Source organism: Aquila chrysaetos, chromosome Z, assembly GCF_900496995.4.
Source record: "Aquila chrysaetos chrysaetos chromosome Z, bAquChr1.4, whole genome shotgun sequence".
Classification (NCBI taxonomy): domain Eukaryota; kingdom Metazoa; phylum Chordata; class Aves; order Accipitriformes; family Accipitridae; genus Aquila; species Aquila chrysaetos.
This window is the reverse complement of record NC_044030.1, coordinates 46,951,598-46,975,462: the sequence shown is the minus strand read 5'-3', so window position 1 is coordinate 46,975,462 and position 23,865 is coordinate 46,951,598. Positions and strand designations below refer to the sequence as shown.

The window sequence follows — 23,865 nt, the reverse complement described above, 5'->3', positions numbered from 1 at the left end:
TTGCTGAGAATAGTTCACATTAATAAAATAAAAGTATACTAAACAAATGATGCTTTTAACACTTTTGATCTGTAGATTTTTATAGAACACCAAACAGAGGAGATGCTAGTTTAGAGCACTCAAACTGGATGTGTCTTGATAGAAAGTAAAACAAAATAAAACAAAGCAAATCTTCAAAGAGTATAAATGGAGGATTTCCATAGAATAAGCACAAAAAATTAACAATTATTTAGAAAATCACATTTCCTCCAAGAGTACATAAATGTTAATCTCCTGCTTGTTGCATGAACTGTGGTGGAAAACCAGATTGTATTTAGAATTTGTGCAGTTCTTTTCATGGAAACATTATGTTAACTAAAAATTTATGAAAAATGCCATATATGAAAATATACTCCCAAGAGCTGACTTGTTTGAAGTTTGTATCAAACAGCAAATAATTTTGAAAAACAGGTATCAAAGGGGTTGATGCAAATACTTGTACTGAAGTTCATTATTTTACAGAACACTTTTCTATCCAAAATTTCTAACTTGCTTATATTTTTGCAGCTTCAATAGTCAGTTTTCAGTTTTTTCTCCTCTAAATTAGCTCAACAGCTGTAGTAAAATGATACATAAATCATATCTATAGATGCTCTGTTCCATTAAGAATCAGAAAGTCTTTTTTATGAGTCTGAAAAATAATTCATGACTTGTGTCCTAAATATAACAGATACTTTATACGTAACACAATAGAGGCATAAAGTCTAGTGCCAACAAACCGGGAAGAATCTGTTTGCTTGCCTTCTGGGACTAAGGCATAAATCACAAAGCCAAAATTTCTGACCTAGCATATTAAGAAAGTGATAAAAACATGAAAGAGAGGGTGAAATCACATAGTCCTGGAGAGAATCTGTCATTTGTTAAGGTTGCCAGCATTACCATTGTTTGATGAAACAAAACATGGGATTACTACATTAGGAAATTGCTGTCTCCCAAATTTATTTTCAGGTTCTAGTGGTAGAGAAAGGGCCTAAAATACAATATACATGTACTGTCTTTGCTTGTGACTTGAAAATCTTACTAATAAGGATTCATAAGTAGGAGTAGAATTAGTAGAATTGTACAAAACATGAGAGTCAAATAAAAGTGCTTTAAATATAACTATGCTATGCCTGTTGGGTGTTACAAGACAGTCTAGAATGAGGACATTAACCTGACAAAGACTTGCTAGGTATGCCAAAAAAGCTGCTCCAGAAAAGCCTTCCAGCAGCTCTATATTGCCAGTGGGATCTGTCCATTTAGTGTTGGTACGAGTGGTTACAGTTTCGTAGTAGTGATAGGGGAGCCATGACCACAGTGCAGTGTTACAAAATGCATGCTTAAAAGCTATTGCAGAGACCAATTGCATAACTCGGTGACACTTTTAAGAAAAATAATCCTCTTTCCTTTTCTTTTGCTCTCTTCCTGCTCCTGCAGATTCTGCTGTTGCTACGTCTGAATAGTTACGTGTATTCTCTTTGGACATGTGGAAAAGTATGGGCAGCTTGTCTACTTAAATAAATGAGTAGTTAGTCTGTCATGAGTAGTAGTACAGTTGTGCTCTACCAAAAAAGATAGATTCTTCTGCAGTGCAGTTTTATATTCCAGTTCCACTCTGCTGTCTGGTTTAAGTGTTTAGACCTGCATGAATAGGGGAGTATTGTTGCTACTCCCTCAGTATGAGAGTTCACAAACAAATATTTTAAAATATTTTAAAATATTAAAATTTAATACCCCCCCGAAATAATACAGTTTGGGCAGGCATTTTTGGAGTATGAGTGATGCCTTTTCAAATGGACTGATTTAATTAATCTATAAACTGTGAAACAGATGTGATGTAATTTAAAAATAACTATGAGGATTTAGTTTCTGATTTCCTAATTTCCTTTTGAGCAACGAACTAAACTATGCTTTGCATCTGAGCAGGAAAAAGGGTTTAAATCATATAACAACAACAACAGAAGTGATTTTAAAAAGACAAGCAGAGTTTTTTCTATCTTTCCAAGAAAAAAATTACTGGAAAATGTTTCCTCCTGATGAGCAATTTTCTTCAGTAATTTCCCACATATCTACAGTCACAGGACTTCAGAAATATATAATTTACATGCAATATCAGAGTCCAGTAAAAAATTGCCTATAGTGTAAGACACTATGAGAGGAGGTCATTTTTAATGGTGGTATATGTGCTTGGTAGGTTTGAGTCTTCTGTCAGAGCTAGCATTTTTAGTAAGTCAGTGCAGACCATTACTCTAATTTCTACAGGCATCTGCCTTGGTGCCTTCGAGCAGCATCCCCAGGAAGTGGTTAAACAAGTGCAAACTGAGACTACAGTTTGATACAATTGATGCTTTTTTTACTGTTGCCCTCATCTGGCACTTTGCGTGTCACCCATCTGTTGTGTCTGGGTAGGAAACTAGATTACTGCCTCTGGAGGGCATTAACTACTTTTCCTACAGCTTTGATCAGTGATCAGTTTAAAAGGCTCCAAACTTTTATTTTGTCTCCAGTGTGCCACTGAATGCAAATACATAATAAATACAACAGACACTATGGAAAACACCTGTACTGAACCATCCAGATTTTGTCGCTGTCCAGATGTGCCTATAATTGTCCCAGTGAAAATGTAGGTGTAAAATTGCAGCTGTTCATGAGCTCAGGATATAACAAGAAAGTATGTGGACTTGGTATGTGACTTTAAAAATAAAACAAAACAAAACCTGTAAAGTGCTAAAAATAGACTTGATTAAGGTGGTCACTTTGCAAGTGTATTTTAAAGTAGACCACAGGAGTCATTTATATGTATTTGAAAAGCGTGGTTTTAAATAATACTTTTTGTTGCACAACTTTGTCCAGCTTTTGCCATTCCCCTTTTGTTTCATTTCATGAAGACCCCAATCTTACACATTTCCTTGTGTTATTCTTTAAAATAAAACCAGATATTGCTCAGGGGATGCAGAGGATGAGCAGCTCTGTCAGTTATCTTCTCATTGACTGGTAGAAGACATTGCTGCTCAAAACGTGGGAGGAAAAAATACAACTCTTGTGCAAGCTTTATTTTCCACTGAGTCTGAAACTTCTGTGAAGGATTTCCTAATAAAAGTTCAAGTATACAGTTAGTTAATTTGTAGCACCTATGTAACAAACATAATTTTAGCTCTTTAGCAAGGACTTTTTGCTGTTAGTTGCTAGCACTACACTGGTTTGTGTTAAATTGATTTGACAACCTTCCTGCAGCTGCTTCTGTGGTGCTGCCTGCTGTGTCTATCTGTTCTGGGCCGTCAGTCACTGGGGTGTTTCCTCGCAAGTGTGAGGCTGCCCTAGTATGGTTTTTTCTCTTCAGTTTTGGTGAGTGAACCATTCACTAGCAGACACCCTTCACCATAAGCACTTGGTGGCCAGATTAGTTCCTTAAACCGATACAAATACTGGTACACAGCTGACTGAGCAGCTGGGGAAAGTACTAAAAGCAGCGCAGGATTAGCTGTCTGCACTGATGTGTGCTGAAGATGATAAAAATCTGGTGGAAGGGAATTCTCAGGAAAGCATCATGGGAGAGAATCAGAAGGGTAAAAGTGAGAAAACTCATGGGTTGAGATAAAGACAGTTTAATAGGTAAAGCAAAAGCCGTGCGCACAAACAAAACAAAACAAGGAATTCATTCACCACTTCCCATCGGCAGTCAGGTGTTCAGCCGTCTCCAGGAAAGCAGGGCTCCATCACGTGTGATGGTTAGTTGGGAAGACAAACGCCACCACTCTGAACATCCCCCCCTTCCTTCTACTTCCCCCAGCTTTATATGCTGAGCATGATGTCATATGGTCTGGAATATCCCTTTGGTCAGCTGGGGTCAGCTGTCCCAGCTGTGTCCCCTCCCAACTCCTTGTGCACCCCCAGCCTCCTCGCTGGTGGGGCGGGGTGAGAAGCAGGAAAGACCTTGACTCTGTGTAATCACTGCTTGGCAATAATGAAAACATCCCGGTATTATCAACACTGTTTTCAGCACAAATCCAAAACATAGCCCGATACTAGCTACTATGAAGAAAATGATCTCTATCCCAGCCCAAACCAGCACACTCAGTTAAGTTGATATCTGAGCTGCAAGCGATAGAGAAAATGAGGTTACAGGTCAAAACTGAGAAAGCATTATCACAAAGTTAAAGAGTGCAGATAAGAACATGATGGCTAAGATGGAGAGAAACTTTTAGCATAAACAGAAATCTGAATGTTTGAGCAGCCTAATTTCTGTTGTATGCCGTAGAGGTTACAGAACTAACAGCCTGCCTACACTTGAAATTCAATTTAAATTAAGATAGATTTTAATTTAAAATACAGTATTTTTTTCTAAGTAACAATAAAACATGGACATTTCTAGTCCCAAAATAAAAGTGTTATATGCCTATGTGTTTTAATCCCGTTCAAAGATAAACCCTAAAAGGCTGCAAACTGCGATTAAAGAGGAATGTGTGGAGAAATATACCATTCAAAGATACTGCTTCAACAGTTAAGGGCAGGCAGATTTACAAGTACCCAGAGAGCAACTGAAGGTAAAATGGTGCACATTATCAGGACTTTCTGCCAGTAGCTGCAGAAGTGAAACCACAAGTAAATGGTGAAGGCTGCTTGTGACATACCTGCTCAAACTTCCATTTTCTGTATGTATAGTCTGACTTTGAGCCTGCACCTCCACTTGGTTATTTTGGAACTGCGAACAATCTAACAGGGTCTCTAGGCAAATACCTGGCAAAGAAGCATTGGGTGTATCTGCACTGCTCAGATCACTTGCTGTCTCACAAAACCACTTCCCCTGGTTCTCTGCAGTGGCTGTGTGCTGTAGTACCCCCGAGATCTCTTGTGGTAGCCCTGCTAGGTGCTTTCCCAGGCAAAAGCCAGACGCAGATCAGTTGAAGGTGACCTCGGGGTGGTAGTGACTAGGCATATAAAATATTTTAATCATATTTGATACTCATCACACACCTATAAAACTTAAGATAACAGAAAGAATACCCGTTATTCTGGCTTTTCAGTCAGTTGCCAAAAGCCATAACTTATGGCTACATACAATATCATTTATGTATGTGCTTGAAACCGTCTACAGAATTGCCTGCATCTATGACAAATTATTTAATTAACATTTAATAAGCATATAGACATTACATTAATATGCGTGTCTGTGTCTGGGAGAGAGGGAGTAATGGATATGAGCATGTGGCAGAAGACGTGTTAAATACCTTAGCACAGATAATAGCAGAAGAAGCTACGTCAGGCATGCTGTGAATAGAAAAGATGTGAGACCAGTAGAGAAATTTTATAAATTAATTATCAGTTGAGTTAAGTTTCAAGAAAATCTGAGTCCATTAAGACGTTATGGCAGGCATAAAATTAAGCATAGTTTATCCAAACTTGTAACATATACTTATGTTTCTGTTCTCTGAATTTTTGCAAGAAATCACACAAAATGAAGGTAAATTAATTGAAATACGAATCCGTTGAAAAAAATGCTATTGCTGTTGTAAATATAGGCTTCTGTTCATTGATGTACTCTTCAATATTGTTTAGCTTACAGACGTGTGAAGTGACTGGGTAGTAAGATGACTGATACTTCTTGACTATACCTGTGAAATGCTTTGTCAGCCCTTGCTTTTAAATAAGAGCTTCTGAATTACTTTTTTTTCTATTGCCATCCTGCCATTTCCTTCACAAACCTAGGAGATGGCCAAAGTGTGTTATGAGAGCTACCACCTCTGCTTCAGCCTGCCTCTGTAGTAATCCCATGATAAGCACTGCAAGCAAAGGGGCACAAAAGTAGCTCTATTTTCTCTGGTATTTGCTACCCCACTGGGCAGTGCAAGCCCTTGGGGAAGGAGGAAAGGTGTCCCAAGAGCAAGGAAGCCTTGGCAAAGTGGGCCTATAGCTGCACTGTGAAGAAGATGTATCTTTCTTCTCACATCTGTTGATGTATACAGGAAAAACAGGTGTGCTATCATGGGATGATTGTCCCCAGTTAGGCAGCACAAAAGAGGTTGCTTTCTACAATGCTGACCAATACATCTTTCTGGTTTCCTTGTCCTGCCCTTTCTGCTTTTCATTTACTCAGTGTCTCTTATTTCATAAAGGAATTGTTAACTGGGCAGGATCGGAGAGTGGTGGCTGTGTTTGTATTCCATAATACCTTTTTGTTATATGTTTGCTGTCAGGTTCAAAATGTTGGACATTACTGGTGTGCTGAGAGTCATCTGGATGTTAATGGGCTTCTCAGCAATTTTTCATGCTGTAGCATTCCCAGAGGTGTTAAAGTTTACTGTATCAGAGCTTTCGAAGTGTACGATTATTATCACATTAGATGGCAGGAATCTACAAAGAAGTGTTCTTAAAAATGCTTTCCATGAACAACAGGTTTAAGAAGAATAGAAATCTCTCTGTATTGTAGGAAGCAATGGAATTTCTCTTCTATTTGCTATGCCTTCCTGTGGTATCAAAGGTGCTCCTTGGCAAGAGACAAAGAACTAGATGTGAATACTGATGGTGCAGTGAGTATGCTTCAGGGACGAAGTGTTTTAATATGAAAGTGGCAGCTCTGTCTTTTAGCTCTAGTAAAGCAGGAACTTAAATCCTAGTGGGATTGCTACATCTTTGCATCTCCTAATAGGCCTCAGATTGTAGAAGAGCTGAGCTGAGCGCTTGATTTTTCCAACAGGACAGAATAAGAGATTAAAATGCTGACTTTTTCACTGAAGTGATAAAAAGCCCCACAAAACAAACCAAAAACATCTCACTAATCTTTCACTGTATTTTTTAACCATTGTTGTCAGCATCTCTTAAAAAAAAAATCTTTTCAGAATTTTGCTTCTTTGCTTCCTAACCCTTCACCATTTACACTTACCAAAAATTGGTAAGACAAAGAAATCTCCTCGCTTGACTTTTCTCAAATTTATGCACAAAAGCCTCAAAATCACTGCAGTATTGCTTATGGGTAAGAGACATACATTAAAGTTAAAATGAATTAAAATGAAGGCCAAGCAGGGATTAAATGATCTATCCAAAGGCACCCAAGCATTCTGTGGTGGAAGTGAAGCTCCCATGTCATGGTAATGTCCCATCTGTCAGAGCTTCCTTGCTGCCACTGACAGAAGTTAGTATTCTTGCACTCACTTTCTGCAAATACAAATGACTAGGCAAGGCACAAGGCCATGGAAAACAGGCCTGTGAAAGAAGGTTGGTGTGTATTCAACCCTGCAGCACATAACAGCTCTTGTCCCTAAGGTCCTGTTTGCAGAAGAAGGCAATGATAGAGCTCATCTCAAAGACAGGAAGCTCTGTGGAAGCTAGAAGTACATTGGGCTCACTATTTTTAGTTTATTAAAGCTGTCTGTTATGTTTCCTTATTGTCTTCAGCTCTCTAGCCTCCTCTGAGATTTGTTACTCCACTCATTGAAAAGAAGGGCAGCATGCTACGATTCCTCTGTCTTCTTTGTCCCTAGCACGTAGGGTGAACATTTTGGTTTATGGCAGATGCTTAATACAAAACAGATGTGAAGGGTCAAGGTAATGATGAGTCTGGTACCTTCCCAAGAAACTCTTTCCGGATCTTCAAGGGTAAAGAAAAGTTATCAGCATGGCTTGGGGGGTGGGGGACAGGGGAAACGCATGGTCTTGGGAGTGTTGGGAGTCCTTGTTTCTGATTTGTTTTAATCTTTTACTTTCTTTTTATTATGAACCCCAAGAGCTTAATCATTGTGTATTATTGCCTTTGTAACAGAGCAAAGTTATCATGTCACACATGTTTTAAGGTGCATGCTATTTAAAGTCAGAATTATTTTTCTCTAACTACTTAATCTTGCTTCTTTAATGGAGTCTTAGAAAAGTAGTTTCAGAAAATCTTATTTATTTATGTTCCATTTCACTATCAAGAGCAAGGGGTTTTTTTCCTCCTTTTATAACACAAATACATTCATAGCTCAAGCAAGAAAGCATTTAAATATGTATAATTTAAACTAGCTGCCCAGTCATAACCAGAATTCATCTGCACAAATTTTGTCACAAGGGAATGACTTCTGGTGTTCTACCTGTTCTGTTCCACAGACAACCCGTGGTCTGGTCTCTGCACCTTTGAAGTTTTATAATTTTGCTGTGTACAGTGGGGCAGAACATGTGAGAGAGCTCTTCTGGTGCGTAGTCAGCATTGTACTATGTTCTGGGACATTATATTCTGGGCAGAAGAATTTTTTTTCCAACACTGAGGTTGAATAAGAACACTTATACAATTCTTGAGAGGGTACAGTGAGGAGGAGCTGCTGGTATGCATATGTTCAAAAGAAGCATAAAGATACTGGGCTTCCACCTCAATGCACATGGGCTCCTTTGACATGGGCCCCAAGATACAGGCTTTGGAGAATATAAATCTATGTACAAGGGCAAGACTTCCTTTGGACAAGAAGACTGGGTGTCATGAAATGGAGTAGTTTGGACTGCTTAAAGAATCACCTTCAACGGTATTAGCAAAAATTATTTAATAGGAGTTTATATGAGTGCGACTTCACAGAATTCGATGGCAAGGTTCACTCTATTACTTAATACATGGATGAAACGTACACAGGAAAATTAAGTTAGACTCAAACTAAGATCATGTATACAGAGACCACAGTCGCAATAGCGTAAAAGAGAAACATACAAAGGAAAATTGAGTTAGAATTGATTTCTCGTGATTTGTACAGAGATCAGGAATTTAAAAAGGTAGGGGAGACACTCCTGTTGAGTCACGAGGTTCAGAGAAGACCCCCTTGCTTTCTAAACTCCTGTCAGAGCTTAAGTGCAGCTGGATCAACTCCTAGTCCCAGACTTGGGCAACAGTTTATGTCTAAAGGGATTATAATAGCAGCCTGAGCTTTATTCACAGTTGAATAAAATTCACAACAGTGACTTTATGTATAGATTAATATACTTGCTATAGATATTCAGGTTAGTACACACACACATGCACAAAGACACTAAGAGATATACATATAAGCAAGTAAAAGAGGTACACCTGTTAAAAACTCCCCTCGAGTTCAGTGAAACTATTCATGTCAAATGCTTCCGCATCCTTCTCAATGGGCGAAGGGTTGAGCCTCAAGGAGCAAAGAGTATCAGCCCAGGTCCCATTCGCTTTTGGCGGCAGACCTCTGATATTCGCAAACTGAAGAGTTTGTGAGCTCTGAGAGGCGTCCCACTCAGAGGGAGATACTGGTTGCAGCCCACTGCGGTCCAGGAGAGCTCAAAGGGTCTCACGTAGTACCGCTGTTTATGGGTTCAGGAGATGACTGGCTGAAGTCATCAGCAAATTACTGGGATTCCAGTAGCACAGGTACCATTTCACATGCGTCATGATTCAGATAAGGAAGGCTCCAAGGCTGTCAGAGAATGACTTAAGACTCGGATACGGGATGGTCCAAGGCTGTCAGGAGAGGACTGAGAACTGTCCCAAGGTTGTCAGGAAATGACTAATTATCCCTGCTCCCGTAGCCAGCCTCTGCCAGGCAACAGGAGTCTTTGGTACAGTCAGTGCAGCTCCCTGTGTTAGCCACGCAACAGTTCCTGGTATGGTCAAGGGACGCTTAACCGCCCAACTCATTATACTTAAGCTAAGGCCTAGCGAGACTTCCCGAGTTTGTAGATCGGCCCAGAGAGAGGGGGAAATGCACCACCACACTGGGGTGTAAACACCAATCCTTACCCTCCTCTACTGGGTTAACTTCAGTGTTTTTAGGATCCTCTGTTTACCTTGGAGGATCTGATGGTACTGACTGAGGTACTGAGTTTCTCTATTCTCCCCAGGGTTGTCTGTCATTAAACAAACTTTAAAAAGCAAACCAGAATTATTGTTTCATGTTAGAGAGTTTTAGATTTGCGACCCTACTGCAAACCATTATAGACAGTAATATGTAAACCAGGCAGATTAGGACAGCCTCATGGAATCAATATTCTTCATCTCTTTCCCCTCATTTGGAGAATTTTTCAGCCTTTGCTGATGAATGTAGGCACAATAATAAGAATAAATCATAAATAGAGGAGAAAAATATGTGCACTATGGTGATATAAAAGGAAATACGAAAATAGCAGATCAATGAAATCTAGCCAAGTAAATTGAATGTGAATCTTCTAAGCTGAGTTAGGAGAGATTTGAACTTTACTGAGAAGTGGCTGTTTTCCTCCATAATCTCAGTAAAAAACTGGTCATTGCTGGCAAAATGAAAAATTCCCATTACTTTATAGAATGCTTGCTTTTGCACTTTCTAACTAACTCTTCCCTCATGTAATAATCTTCATCCCCTCCAAAAAAATAGCGGGGGGGTAGGGGGAGGTATTTCTGCTTTAGCTGGAGAGCTGGCATGAAGAGTATCTTCATTGGCTGGGAAAGCCAGTTACTGCCCCCAATGGAAACACGCTTTGCTGTACTTGAATTGCCCCAGCACTACTAATTCATGTGTTTGCATGCCTTTAAAATCATTATTGTGCACATAGACTTAATACTAACAAAATGAGCTGAATTCTGAACTTGATTTGGGTTCCGTCCCCCCCGAATGTGCATGTTAACACTCCTACCTCACAGCGTCTAACCGCTGTCTCTTGCCGCCAGCGCACCCAAACTGTGCCAGATCAGTGAAACTATGCTTTCTAGGTCCATTGTATCAAGAGTGAATTAATTTTTTCCCCTCTCAATCTTCGCTGTCTGAGCGCTGGCCCCTCCCCTCATGCCGGCTCCCCTCTCCTCGCAATGCTTTGGGAAAGAAAGTGCAAGTACCCCTCCGCTTGTTTTATTTAACTTGTCTCCTTTCTGCCCTGGTTTTCGCCCAGGGAAGCGGAGGAGCGGGGCGGATGGCTCCGCTTGCCCCGGCGAGGCTAACCTGGCTGTTCTCCGAGGGGGGCAGGAGGGAGAGAGCCGGAGCTGCAGGAGCAGGAGCCGGAGCAGGAGCAGCAGCGGCAGCGGCAGGAGCAGGAGCAGCAGCAGCAGCAGGAGTAGCAGCAGCAGCTCCCACTGCAGCCTCTTTTTTTATGCGGGCTGCCCCTTTCCGCGCAGCCAGTGCAGCCTGCCCTCGGCAGCGGGCTGATCGCCTCCCTTCAGCCGCATTTGGTATGCATGAGCACTGCCGTTCCCACGCAGAGGGCCGCTTTCTTAAGGAGGCTCGGCGGCTGGAGCCGCGCCGCCCGCCCAGCCCAGCCCTCTGCCCGCGCCGGGCCAGCCCTGCCCTGCGGCACGGCGGGCGCGGCGGGCGGGATGCGCGTGGGGCGCCCGCGCCCCGGCGGGCGGTGTCAGCGGTAGGCGCTGCCAGGTCTGCGGCCGGTCGCCCGGTGGGATTTGGCGGAGGGTCATGAATCAGACCGATGCTCCCCGGCCACTCAACTGGACCATCCGGAAGCTGTGCCATGCCGCCTTCCTCCCCTCCGTCCGGCTTCTGAAGGTACGGTGGCAGGACTGCGGCGGGAAGCGGCGGCGGGAAGCGGCGGCGGCGGCGGCGGCTCCTGCCGCTCGGCTCCTGCCGCTCGGCTCCTGCCGCTCGGCTCCTGCCGCTCGGCTCCTGCCGCTCGGCTCCTGCCGCTCGGCTCCTGCCGCTCGGCTCCTGCCGCTCGGCACCTGCCCGGGCGCGCCGCAGGCGCTGTTGCTGGAAAGTTGATTCGGAAATAGTCCCGGCTTTACTATTGATTAGCTCCCCTGCTGCCGCGGGAGCCCCTTGCGAGCACCTTGCGAGACACGAGGCCGCGTGTCTGCGCTCCGGTTCGGCACGTTTAGCTGCCGAGAAGGGTCTGCGAGGGGGGTGGAAGGGGAGCGAGGAGGGGTGGTGGATGTCACCCGTGCTTCTGTTCGCCTTCTCTCGGAAAAAGCGAGCCGTGAACTTCTAGGGGTGAAGAAGGCGTCGGTTTCCACGGTGCGTTCCTTTGTGAGCAGCCCTCTGCTCCCTGCTCTTTGGGCTTACCTAGTCCCCAGGAAACAAACACCTGAAGGTCCAGTACTACTCGGACCGGACCAACTGGCGAGTGGAACAGTATGTGAGCGGACAAAGGTTGGCTGGGGTCGTTGGACGCTGTCGATGGGAACAGGGTCAGTTTAAAGGACTGGCAGTGCAGGCAGCATCAGTGAAACTTTACGATGACGATTTCTTGTTTGCTTGTTTGTTTAAACCGAGTGGCACGCTTTTGAAGGTGTTTTTAAATGTCCTTCCCTAGGAGATAATTATTAACTATTTGAAAAAAATTACCTGGGATTATAGGCAGTGGAGGGCTCTTAATCTCGGCACGCAGATTACCACTACTACTGCGTCTCCCACTGAAGCCGGGTTAGAGGCATCTGTAACTGGAAAACAAAATACCTTGAATCAACTTTTTGACCAAAAAAAGGTTACACATTAAAAGTCTTCTTTGTTCTTGGAACTTCTTGATCGGATTATACAATGAAAATCTGAACAGTATAGTCAGGTCCCTTTAGGCTTCTGCACCTGTAATACGTTTTACACAGAGCTGGATTCATGACAGTAATCATCTCAGTTCATCTTGCTACTTGATAGTTTGGCTTTGAAATTAATAGGCAGCGAGGTAAAACATGGCTACCCTAACAGTGTATTAGAAGGTAATGTTTGATACAACCGTTTGATTTTGTGTGGGTAGCTTTGAAATTAGGTCAGTCCTCACTAATGCAACATACTTGAACAGTAGCGTAGTGTATGATAGTGCACTTAGCAGACATATATTGCATGTAGAGTTATATGTGTGATGCACATGTGATCATACTGTGTATCATAACAGGTATTTGTCACATCCTGACAGGAAGGGGCTACCCTAGGAAAATGTTTCTGTTTCCACACCAGATGTATGGCTTCTGGGAGGTACATTGTGAGCCGCTCCAAAGAACAGAAGAAAGATAAAACTTAGATTGCTGAAAAACCAAAATACAACTAAATACAGAACAAATCAGAAAGTGGTGTTGATTCTTTCGCAAAGGCTTCCCTACCACCACCCCAGAAGCACACATTAGAATATCCATATTCTACAAGCCGGATACATTTAGGAAAACATAAGTTTCCTGAGGTGTGCGAACTCAGATGGGGGGAATTTTAATATCACTCTCAGTATCAGGAAAAAAAAAAGTCTGCAATTATTTCTTTTTTGGCAGGCAAATGTTGCCCCCTGTGTATGGCTTCTCTTCACTGCACATTTTAAGGGTGAACGTTGCGATTAATTATTAAAAAAGCTGACTAACAATGATTTTCTGAAGCTACAGCTGTAACCTTTTAGGGCCAGATAGGGAGCGAACCCTGCAGAGTTAACAAGAGCAGGGCAAATAACCAGAGATAAGCAACCTCTGCACGGAGGGGTGTGTGAGGGGGGTGTGAGGTGTGGGAGAGACCACAGCAAAGGAGGTGAGTCTCTGGCACTTTCCTGAGCTGATGAGCAGAGCTGGTTGATGGGAGAAGGAAATGCATATATCAGCGTCTTCAAGGCTCCCAATCAGCTTAAAATTTTCCTTCCAGTATATACTTCTTATCTTTGTCTTTTATTTTTTAACATGTTCAAAGCAAGTGATTCACATAAGAGCAGGGTCCCATTGTCTTAATTCCCCAAAAGGTAATATAGCCAACCTGGAGGAATTCTTGTGTCATGAAGAGCTATTAAGGAAAGAGTGTGATAACAGCAGCATTAAATTACCAGATGAGCAGTATAAATATTTTCCTGTTTTTCCTCAGGGAATTTGAAAATTTTTATGTATACAAATTCACACATCAGAAGGGTGTCTGTATTCTTTTATCTTTTGTGTCTTTCTCCAAAAAATAAAGAAGAAATCCTTTTTTTTTTTTTTTCCCCTAAATGAAGGGTGCTCCTGTAAATCCACAAACATTGGACAGGCAAGTGCCATAATCTAGGCTCATTTTTTAATTGCCCAGTTTCCAAATGGATTAAATGGTCTTAAGGGCTAATGCAATATTGTTTCTCAGGAGACATCCAGTAGACCCTTTTTTATACAGCCTTTCTGTGCAGAGAATGCCCTCAATAACAGAATAAACCTTGCAACAGCTGATATGTAATGGCACATTTTTATTATCTGCTTTATCTATGGTTGCCAAACTCTATTTCAATGTACACTGTAGCTTTATTAAGAGTAAGAGAATATAAAGTATCGCTGCGTCTTTGTCATTTCCATGCTTTATTTTAATCTACCAGAACAAAACAACTAAATGACACCATTAAGTTCAAGGATACACCTTTGCCTGAACTTGTAAGAATGAGAGATAGCAGAGATTTCCTGTTTTACACATGAAAAAAATCACTGTGGCATGACCTGGACCTTGGTAATAAACAGAATGAACTTTTTAATTAATTCCATATCTTCTCAATGAGAAGTTTAAACTTCTTATCCTGTGGATATATTTTTAAGTGTAGCATCACTGCTTTCACACTGGTGGATCTACATAAACATTGGAATCTAGGACTTCGATGGAGACCTCTCACTTTGTATTACTCACTAACAAATCTACAGGATTCTCTTGAAATGACTGGTTATAAATAAATAATAAAAGGTGTTACTCCACAGGTAGGCTATGCTCTTATTCCATTCTGTTGAAATGGTGTGCAGCGGTCAGTTGCCTGAACTGACATTTGATACGGCTTTGGCCACAGTGGTCTCATTTTAAGTAAACTAGGATCATTTGCAGATACTGTGCAGCTTTGCTCCCTCTGCTTTTCTTCCAGGCGTGTGTTCCTGTTCTAACTCACTTCACTAATACCCTCATGTTTAGGTATGGTTTTATAATCCTATTTTCTCAGTTTTTCATTTTCTAACAGGCACATAGAGTACTAGGAGCTGTATTTGAAGTACAGATTGAAACAAATTATTGGAGAACATTTTTATTACTGGTGTCATCAGCTCATCCTTCACTGCTCCCATTTTCCCCCCCTAATAAATATTTCCTGTAGTATGTTCCACGCTGGTACTTTTTGTAGTTGTTTCAATATGCTTAAACACACGCTAACGCACCGTCTAATGCCTTCCCATCTGAAGTAAGAGGATTAAGAAGTGCCTTGAGCACATGTGCAGAGAGGGTGGCTTTGTGCAGAGTGGGGAACTGTCATTCTCCTGAGACAGTCAGGTTAGTTTCCAGAAGTGGGTTTCCAGCAGTGGCTTGTCCAGCTTCTGTTTCTCTACCTGAGTTCTGAAGCTCATTTCTTTGTATGTTTGGCCAAGGTCTTCTTACCTTGATACTTTTTTATTTCTTTTAAGGAAGGGCTAATATTAGTGGCAAGGAGTTCTGATCCACTTTGAGCCATTGTGTATGTAAGAGCTATTGTTCCAGTTGCAGAAGGCTCTCTCAGACGCATTTCTGTTTGTTTTGCGGTGGAAGAGAGTTTCTGAGTCTCCACATGTCAGAAGAAGAGATTGCCTCCCAGAAAAGGAAGCCAAGTCCAAATGGCAGGATTTAGAGAAAACAGACATTTTAGAACAATGTTCTGTGGTCTTAAAAAATTAATGAATGACATCATACTAAACACTTCACTCAGAGGACCCTGTGCCCTAGGAGTGACTGCAGATGTTGAACTTCTGCTTGGGACAGGTATGATACATGCCATGGGACCAAGGAATGAGCAATATACTAAAAAAACCAACTGAACTGAGAGTAGACAGAGGACTGAAAAATAAAAGGTCTGTAATGTGCAATAAGCATGACACCACAGATTTAGAGACATGCATATGTAGAAGTACTGTACTAAACATTTGGAAAGCAACAAATTACCCAGTCTGTTTTTTCTTAATAAGACTACTAAAATTTTTTTGTAATGAATTTGAATTGCATGTCAGTAAGTAGACTTGGAAGGCAGAAACTTTGGAAGGGCCAGAGGAAGGGAAACAGAGTGAGTCAGAAGAAACGCTGGAGAAAATGTTTTGGCTCATTTTTCCCAGCATACAGCTGAGTGAAAATGCCTGCTCAGCTCTACCAAAAAATTACACAGAACATTTACCTAACCTGGGCAACATCCTAATCTAGCTCCAGGAACTCCCAGAAACTTAAAGAGATCAGACACTAAATTTCTTACTGAACAAGAAACTAGATGTTATTTTTGTTAATTATTTTTATTTGATTGCCCTACCAAGAATGCAAAAGGTAACCCAAGAGAAAACTAAAAAGCTAAAAAATGGTTCATTAGAATGAGACACAGTCTTTTAAGTGTGACAATATATACACATGAAATTCTGGCTGGGCTGAAATATGTGAAATAAAAGTGTGGACAATATTTCTCCTGCTACAGCAAGTCTGGTTATGTCCATAAAAAAGGTGTCTACAGGGATAAAGACTGGGAAACACATGGCAGGCTTCATTAAGGCACGTGGTGAAATACTGCACTGTTCAACATCTTAAATCAGCTAAAATCTCATTGCTATTTGATTACCAAATGCAACTTTATTTCAGGATACTTTTAAAAAATCTCATTTGGTAAACTAAATGAAAAATTTGCTTCTCCAGAATGGTGGAAGAATGAAATATGTTCTTTATAAAACAGTAAATATTTATGCTTCTGAACCCTCTACTGTGAGAAAAAGTGACTGTAAGAGAGAAGAAAGCTATATCTTTTGGAGCTGATTTTATTCCTCACTTGGATTTGAAAAAAAGGTTATTGGACTGATAGAATAGTCCTATAACTCAGGGAAGATACTTTCGATAAATAATTTTTAAAATTACTTGTAAGTGGATTTGTGTGCCGTAATCACGAGATAGTAATGTTAGACTGTGTTATGGTCTTCAGAAATGGAAGTGTAAGCTTTTTATGCTATTTTGTTCACTTTCAGTGAGAAAATGAGGAGAAATCTAGACACAAAGACAGTCAAAATGTGTAGAGTTTTTTCTCTTAGCGAGTCTTTTGATGTCCAGTTGGCAGTGGGGTCTTCTGGTTTTTCACTGTTTAATAGTTAGGAATTGATTCTGATTATTATTTTAGTTGATTTACCATATCCACCTTTCAAACTGCAATAAAATGAGAGGGCAGGTTTACTAAGTCTGGATTGAAAAACTGAGATACTTGGAACAAATCCTAATGCATACTGTTATCATTAGTAAGCTGGCGCACTAAATGTTTCTGGAAGTAATATGCACATTACCGACAGTAAAATGAGGGTAGTAATTTACCTGTGCCTGCACTCAGCTGCTTACTGACTTAAATTGTAGTAACGAATGAGCCACCACTATGCTTCCTTCAGGAGGGTCTGATGCATTCTGGGAAGTGATGACAGTTCAGCCCATAAGATAAGACTGCTTAGAACACAGTCATGTAGAAAATACCAGTCAATGTAACTATTTTCTTGTAAATAGGCTAATAGAGAAAGTAGTCACACCTGTTGGTATGGTGGGATGCTGTATATGGTGTGAACAACAGGTGAGTTTTAAGAGTGCATATAAGTTCTGTTCAGAAAGAAATTATTTGATAAACAAACTTCTGTTTTCCTGCCAGAGAGGTCATAGTTGTATTTATTACAGTTGTAATAGATGTTGCATGGGTTTGATTTGAATTCACAGATTTTCTGGGTGCATTATTTGTTTAGCAGCCCAAAAGCCATGTCACCAGCGAAGAGAAAGATTCTGCTTTCTGTTGCATGTTCTGCTCCTGTGCCATCAGTTTCATTATTTAGGGATGGCAGGAAAGAGACCTGGCTAGGGCACTGCTGTGTCTTTGCAGTCTCCTGCTTTATCATCAAGAAAGTAATTTAACACCCCAAATCAGGGTAGCAACGTGTGTTGCAATGTAGCTTCACGGCACCTTTGCACAGGTATGCTTGCATTACTGCTGCTCAACTGTTAGCTGTGCCTCTAGTACTTTACGTTTTGTAACGAAGTAACGGCAGCGTGGTGAAGACATTTTGCAGCTGGGGTTGAAGAACTGCTAATATGCCTTTTGGGAGTTGCAAATTCCCAAAAGCTGCTTATTTCTTGAAGTCATGCTTCTCACCAACGGTGAGATGAGCTTATCCTTCTCACATGGCAACTGGGCGTGTTCACGTGTAAGGAGTTTCTGACAGATTATGTCAGTTCATTTCTTCTGAAAGTGAAGGAAATGGGGAAGCTAATAACCATTTTTCCTTTTTTATATACAGAAGCAGTCACTTTGTGAGGTTAATTCTTTGGTGCAGTGTACATTTTTAATGTGATCTAAGGTGAATCAGAGCTTGTTAGCAGTTTGCCTTATTGACTGAATCTTTTCCTTGAATATGACTCAGGTTGGTGACCACTGACTTGGAAGTGGTGTAGCAGCAAATCAGTCTCCACAACAAGAAATATTATCCCAATTAAGAAAAAGAAAGGGAGAGATCAAAACAAAAAGCCTAGCAGTAGAAGTCATGTTTCCATGTGATAGCCTACATGTAAAAGAGATTAGACACATCAGTGCCATTTTGAAGGAGGAGGCTGTAGGCTACTAATTTCATGTAGAGGGAAAAGTGGTTGTGACTTTCAGGTTGGGAAAGGCTGTGTGAATGCAAAGTTTCTTCTTTTAAACCAGGGAATTTAAGAAAAAAAATGGCTTTTCATTCTAGGTATGTCACCACCATGTGAGTGCTTTTCAAAAAGAAGTGATAGAAAAGGTAATATTAAATTTTCAGTCTTGATGCAGCAGCTAAGGTACAAAAGTACCTGGTTGTTTTAAAGTAAGGATCCTGCAATGGCTATAGGTTTTTATCCTCTTGCATTATCCTCTTATTTTGCAGTGTTTTTCCTAAATCCAGCTGTTTCATTAATGTCTTTACCTTCATCTTAGAAAATAAAGTGGGGTTTTGCCGCCTTCTATGCCGCATGGCCAGAGGGCTACAGTGATGAAGGAGAGGTATCAGAGAAGTCATCCAGGTTTGTCCACATTTCCTGCACACAGAAGGACTTGGCTCATAAATGATCGCTGCTTCCCATAAGGCTCAGTCTTTTCAGATTTGAATACTTACAGGAGGTGGCAAGTGGCTTCAACTCCCACTGGCCTTTGCAAGAATTGATAATATATGAAATACCTATCAGAAAGTAAATGCAAGTTTCCTAATTTGTGACTGCATGAGAGATACTTTATGCTCTTGTTTCAAGAGAAATAAAAATTAAAAAAAAAGCATTTTTGATGTATATTAATAGACTAGAAAAACATTAAGGCTGGTTCTGAACAGACACTTGTTTTAAAAATAATTGTAAAATGCTACTAAGTACAGAAGTCATCCAAGCAAGAGGCTATAAATACAATGATGCTTAATGTGTTAGTGGAATCCTGTATTAACAGCATAAAATTTTAATGTTGTTCTGCAATACTGTTCCTTATGTTTGAAAGGGTGCTATGTGAAAAATTCAGAGCACAAGACCATAAAGTGAAGCTGAGTGGTTTTATTCCACCTGAATTGCTAACAAGACTATGCTACAGTGTAAAAAGGAGTGCCCTTGGGCCTCTCTGGAAATTTTTGTCAAAGCCGGTAATAAAGCATGAAATAAAATCACTTCATCGAAAATATCTTTCATCCCCCAAATAATATGATGACATGAAACAGTCTGACAAAGCGCTTTTAGCAGTGTCAAGGAAGATACTGGAGAAAATGTCAGGATTCTTATAATGTAATTAAAACAATCGTCAGGCTGATTTTACATTAGTGAGAAGGTGATTGAGTGAACATTGTCTTCAACATTGTCTTTCAGTTGCCTTTTTCTTCACCTGTTGTTAGTAGATGCAGAGGGCAGATGTAGTAACTTACTGAGCCATCATAATTAAGAATTTAAGGAGGATGCATCACATTGTTATGGACAGATGCCATTTTTTGAACTTTGTGGTTTATTGAATCAGCATGGCATGTTGCTGCCGGGTCTGTTGTAATGCAGTATCACACCTCAGTTTCCCAGTGTGATGGCTCGATGTGCATCTTTGCATACAGCTAGAAAGAGAGACCAAAACTACAACTGGGTAAACTAATTACAGGATACCTTGAGGACTTCCCAGACTGACTTTTCTATGATTGTATGTTGAATTTTCTAAGTTTTCTGAATTGCAGAAGGCATTTTCCAAATACATTCTTGTTCAACTTTTGGGTTCAGCACAAATTACTAGGTGGTGTCTTATGCAGGAGGCTGTATTTGATGAACAGTGTTTCTGGCTGCAAATTCTGTGTTATCACATTAGAACTGTGAAGATCTGCACAACATAGGCATAATACTACTGCTTTTCTCAGGTTTTTTTCCTACATTTCTGCACACCTCCCGGCTGGCCCTTTTCCTGAACTGCATCACTCAAAGCAGTTTTCTCACATTTAGCTGTTTAGCCTATACTCACAGAAGCAATAGTGGTGCCAGGTTACGATGGCAATAATGATAACAAATAATTTGCTACATGCAATCCAATGACTGAGCCATCCAAGGAAGGGATCAACTCCCTGTGCCTGAAGGACAGGTAGATCAGGCATTAAGATTGCCCAAAATGTTCATTAAGAAGAGCACAGCAGTAGGTAAAGGTAACCCTTTGGGTTTGGATGTGATGGCTGTAATTTTTGTATTGTCTTTGATATATCTGGTTGCAAAGTAATACTGCTTGGAAGCAAAATACTTTTTAAAATTATTGAGTTCAAATTCAACTTTGTCTTAAAAAAGAATATATTGATTTTTTAGAGGTCCTACACTTACCTTCTCCTGTGAGAACAGGATAAATTGGGATACATTGTGAAAAGAGACCCCCAAGAGTTGTTTACTCTATCCTGTCACTAGCAGGACTACTTCAATATGCATAATTTCTTACAGGTGTTTGTCTAAGTTCCTAAAGCCATAACCCTCATAGGCACTCTTTTACAGTGACCTTATCTGTGCCATTGGAAATATTTTTCTGTGGTGTCTGCCTGGGTCTTTCCGGCTGCACTTAAAGTCTATTATTTCTTGTTTTGCCCACTATGAGCAGAAGGGACAGATGTGCTTAAAAATTCTTGTGTTGTGTTTGGAAATTGGCAAGTTTAATAGATCCGCTCATGACATATGGCTCTTTGTCATCTTCCAACATGGATTATTAGATTATTTATTCCACTGTTTCCTCCACAGAAGTTAGACTGAGATTCCCTTGCTGCTTGCTTTTTTTCTCTCTTTCTCTAGCCTTTAGGTGTCTTACTGGAAAGGCCAGCAGGGACATGAGGGACTTCTACTCAATCTTCCATGCTAATCCTAGCTCTCTAAACTGGGGAAGGGTTGATAAGGAAACAGAAGGTATCACAACCCTCCTTCATTTCTGTCTCCTGAAGAGACTAAATAACATTTCTCTTAAATTGCCTACAAAGTCTTTCTGATTTAACTGACTTTACAAGAACGTGAGGTGACTAACAACTATCAGTCTTTGGGGAGAGCTTTGGGGGGGCACAACCACTTTCTATTTGCATGGTGAAAATATTGTTTATATTTCTTTGCATAGTAATAAAACCAGTGCTTTTTTAATGGTCACATTAGCAAAGAAATTTTAAAACTTAATGTGAGGGACAGTCAGCAGCACAGTACTTACTAAGACACTGATCTTCAAGCATATATGCTACCTTTATTACATACAAATGAGGAAATTTAATGTTTCTGTGCATTTCTCTGGAATAAAAAGGTGATTTTGATCCTTGTAACACAAATTTAGGGTGGGGGAGGGGGAACAAGAAGGGTTTTCAGAGATATCCTAGTGAGAAATTAAATGTGATCAGGTTATTTTATCTTGATATATGTGATTATTTAAAGAATAATTTAAAGATAAAGATCTGATCTATCAAGCCAAAAATATCCTGTGCAGTTTCTTATTAATGGTAACTGTGGGAGCTTTAGCTTATTCACAATGGGAATAGTAAATTTTTCAGAGGATTGCTTCCCCTTAGAAGCTTCGGACTGCTATTACTAACATTCATTACTAACATCCAAGGATGAGGTTTTTTCTTTTGGTTACTTTTATTTCTTAAGTTGTGCAAATTTCCAGTTTTATTTAATGTTCAAAAATTCTCCAGTGTTACTAAAATGTCCCATGATGAAATGGATGTCTGTAGAGTTAGAACAAATGAGAAGAACTATTTGTTCACCCAATATTGCAGTCTGCCAGGGATGTGAGTACAATAGGAGGTCTTTAAGTACTGAAACTGAGCAAACTGTTTGCATCAAATTATCTGACAAATGTAGCATCTCAGTGCCATGAAATGTGTTAGCACAGATAGTTTTCATTAATTTATTTAGGTCTCATCTGAAATCCAATTGAATCAATGGAGACACTTGCACTGATTTTTAGGGGGGCGTGACCCTTATTTGCCAGATCACAGAGCTTGAAGCTTCAAGCAGAAACACTGCAATAGTCCAGGATATGTATAATGTACATTATGTTATTTTGATTCAAGACTGGGCACGTGTTCAGGTATCTCTGCTGCAAATAGTTGTGTGCATAACTGATGCTGCAAATTTTTTCCATATCTGTCGTGGTTTAACCCCAGCCAGCAACTAAGCACCACACAGCTGCTCACTCACTCACCCCCCACCCAGTGGGATGGGGGAGAAAATCAGGAAAAAGGAGCAAAACCCACGGGTTGAGGTAAGAACAGTTTAATAGAACAGAAAAGAAGAAACGAATAATGATAATGATAACACTAATAAAATGACAACAGCAATAATGAAAGGATTGGAATGTACAAATGATGCGCAGTGCAATTGCTCACCACCCGCCGACCGACACCCAGTCAGTCCCCGAGCGGCGATTCCCCGCCCCCACTTCCCAGTTCCTATACTGGATGTGACGTCCCATGGTATGGAATACCCTGTTGGCCAGTTTGGGTCAGGTGCCCTGGCTGTGTCCTGTGCCAGCTTCTTGTGCCCCTCCAGCTTTCTCGCTGGCTGGGCATGAGAAGCTGAAAAATCCTTGACATTAGTCTAAACACTACTAGCAACAACTGAAAACGTCAGTGTGTTATCAACATTCTTCACATACTGAACTCAAAACATAGCACCGTACCAGCTACTAGGAAGACAGTTAACTCTATCCCAGCTGAAACTAGGACAATATCAAATCCCAAGTCTACTCTCACCTTAAAGTAAATGAGGATGGCAAAAAGCTGAAGTAAACTACTTAATATGATTAAATAAATATGAGTAGCTGCAGAGAAGTGTGTGGAACATTTATTAATTAAATTGATTAGCAGCAAAGCATAGGAAAAAAACGCTTTTTAATTTTTTTTGAGCAATGAGGATATGCTCACTATCCATGGCAGTTCTAGCCCTTACTTGCATTGATGCGATCACAAAATGACATTTTATTACACTTAAACCACATTAATGGTGGAGTATTTTCTCCTAGTGCTTTAGAATTGCATAGTGAAGTATTCCACTTTAGCTCATCTTGTGGAATATGCTTTATTTGAGTACCAGTGTGATCACTTAACATGACATTGCTTCAAGCCTTGATAACTGGATTCTTTGTGACAGTCATCCCAACCCTAATTCTACTCTTACCACTTGTTAGTAAATGCTCATTTTGAAAGGCAGAGATCATTTCATGTCAGAAAGCATTTCTCCGCAGTGGTGGTTTAAGCTTGGCTCATGTGGCAGTTGGACCCCAGTTCTGGGACACACTCTCTTCCTTGGCCTTAGCCAAAGCAAGGTTAATACTGCAACACCATCTGAACTAAGCTAGCATGTGTCTCTTCTCCCATATAATTTCTTCCTCATGTCAAAAGGCCATTGCATGCACTGGATGTATATGTATAGTCTAGAAAAAGGTCTCTTGCAGATGAAAAATCTGAGTTTGGAAGCATCTATTATGTATCATAAAGAGCAAAACTAGCATTAACATCCTCAAAGCTGCTTTTAATGCCTTATTTTTGTGTACTCAGAA

The 23,865-nt window shown here is 40.5% G+C and overlaps 1 protein-coding gene across 13 annotated transcripts in view; it reads left to right on the top strand.

The window, feature by feature from the left end:
- Nucleotides 1–23,865, top strand: part of TRPM3 (transient receptor potential cation channel subfamily M member 3) — a 468,388-nt gene that overhangs the window by 172,115 nt on the left and 272,408 nt on the right. For 6 of the 13 annotated variants that reach the window (XM_030003865.1, XM_030003869.1, XM_030003863.1 and 3 more), the window contains exon 1: nt 10,519–11,453. The exons of 1 other annotated variant lie outside the window; for it this stretch is intronic. In XM_030003865.1, coding sequence (XP_029859725.1) covers nt 11,364–11,453 — 90 coding nt within the window. In that variant the 5' untranslated portion in view covers nt 10,519–11,363. Of the gene's footprint in view, nt 1–10,517; nt 11,454–23,865 lie in introns of those variants that run through there. 6 more of the 13 variants (XM_030003862.1, XM_030003868.1, XM_030003861.1 and 3 more) reach the window with 2 other exon arrangements.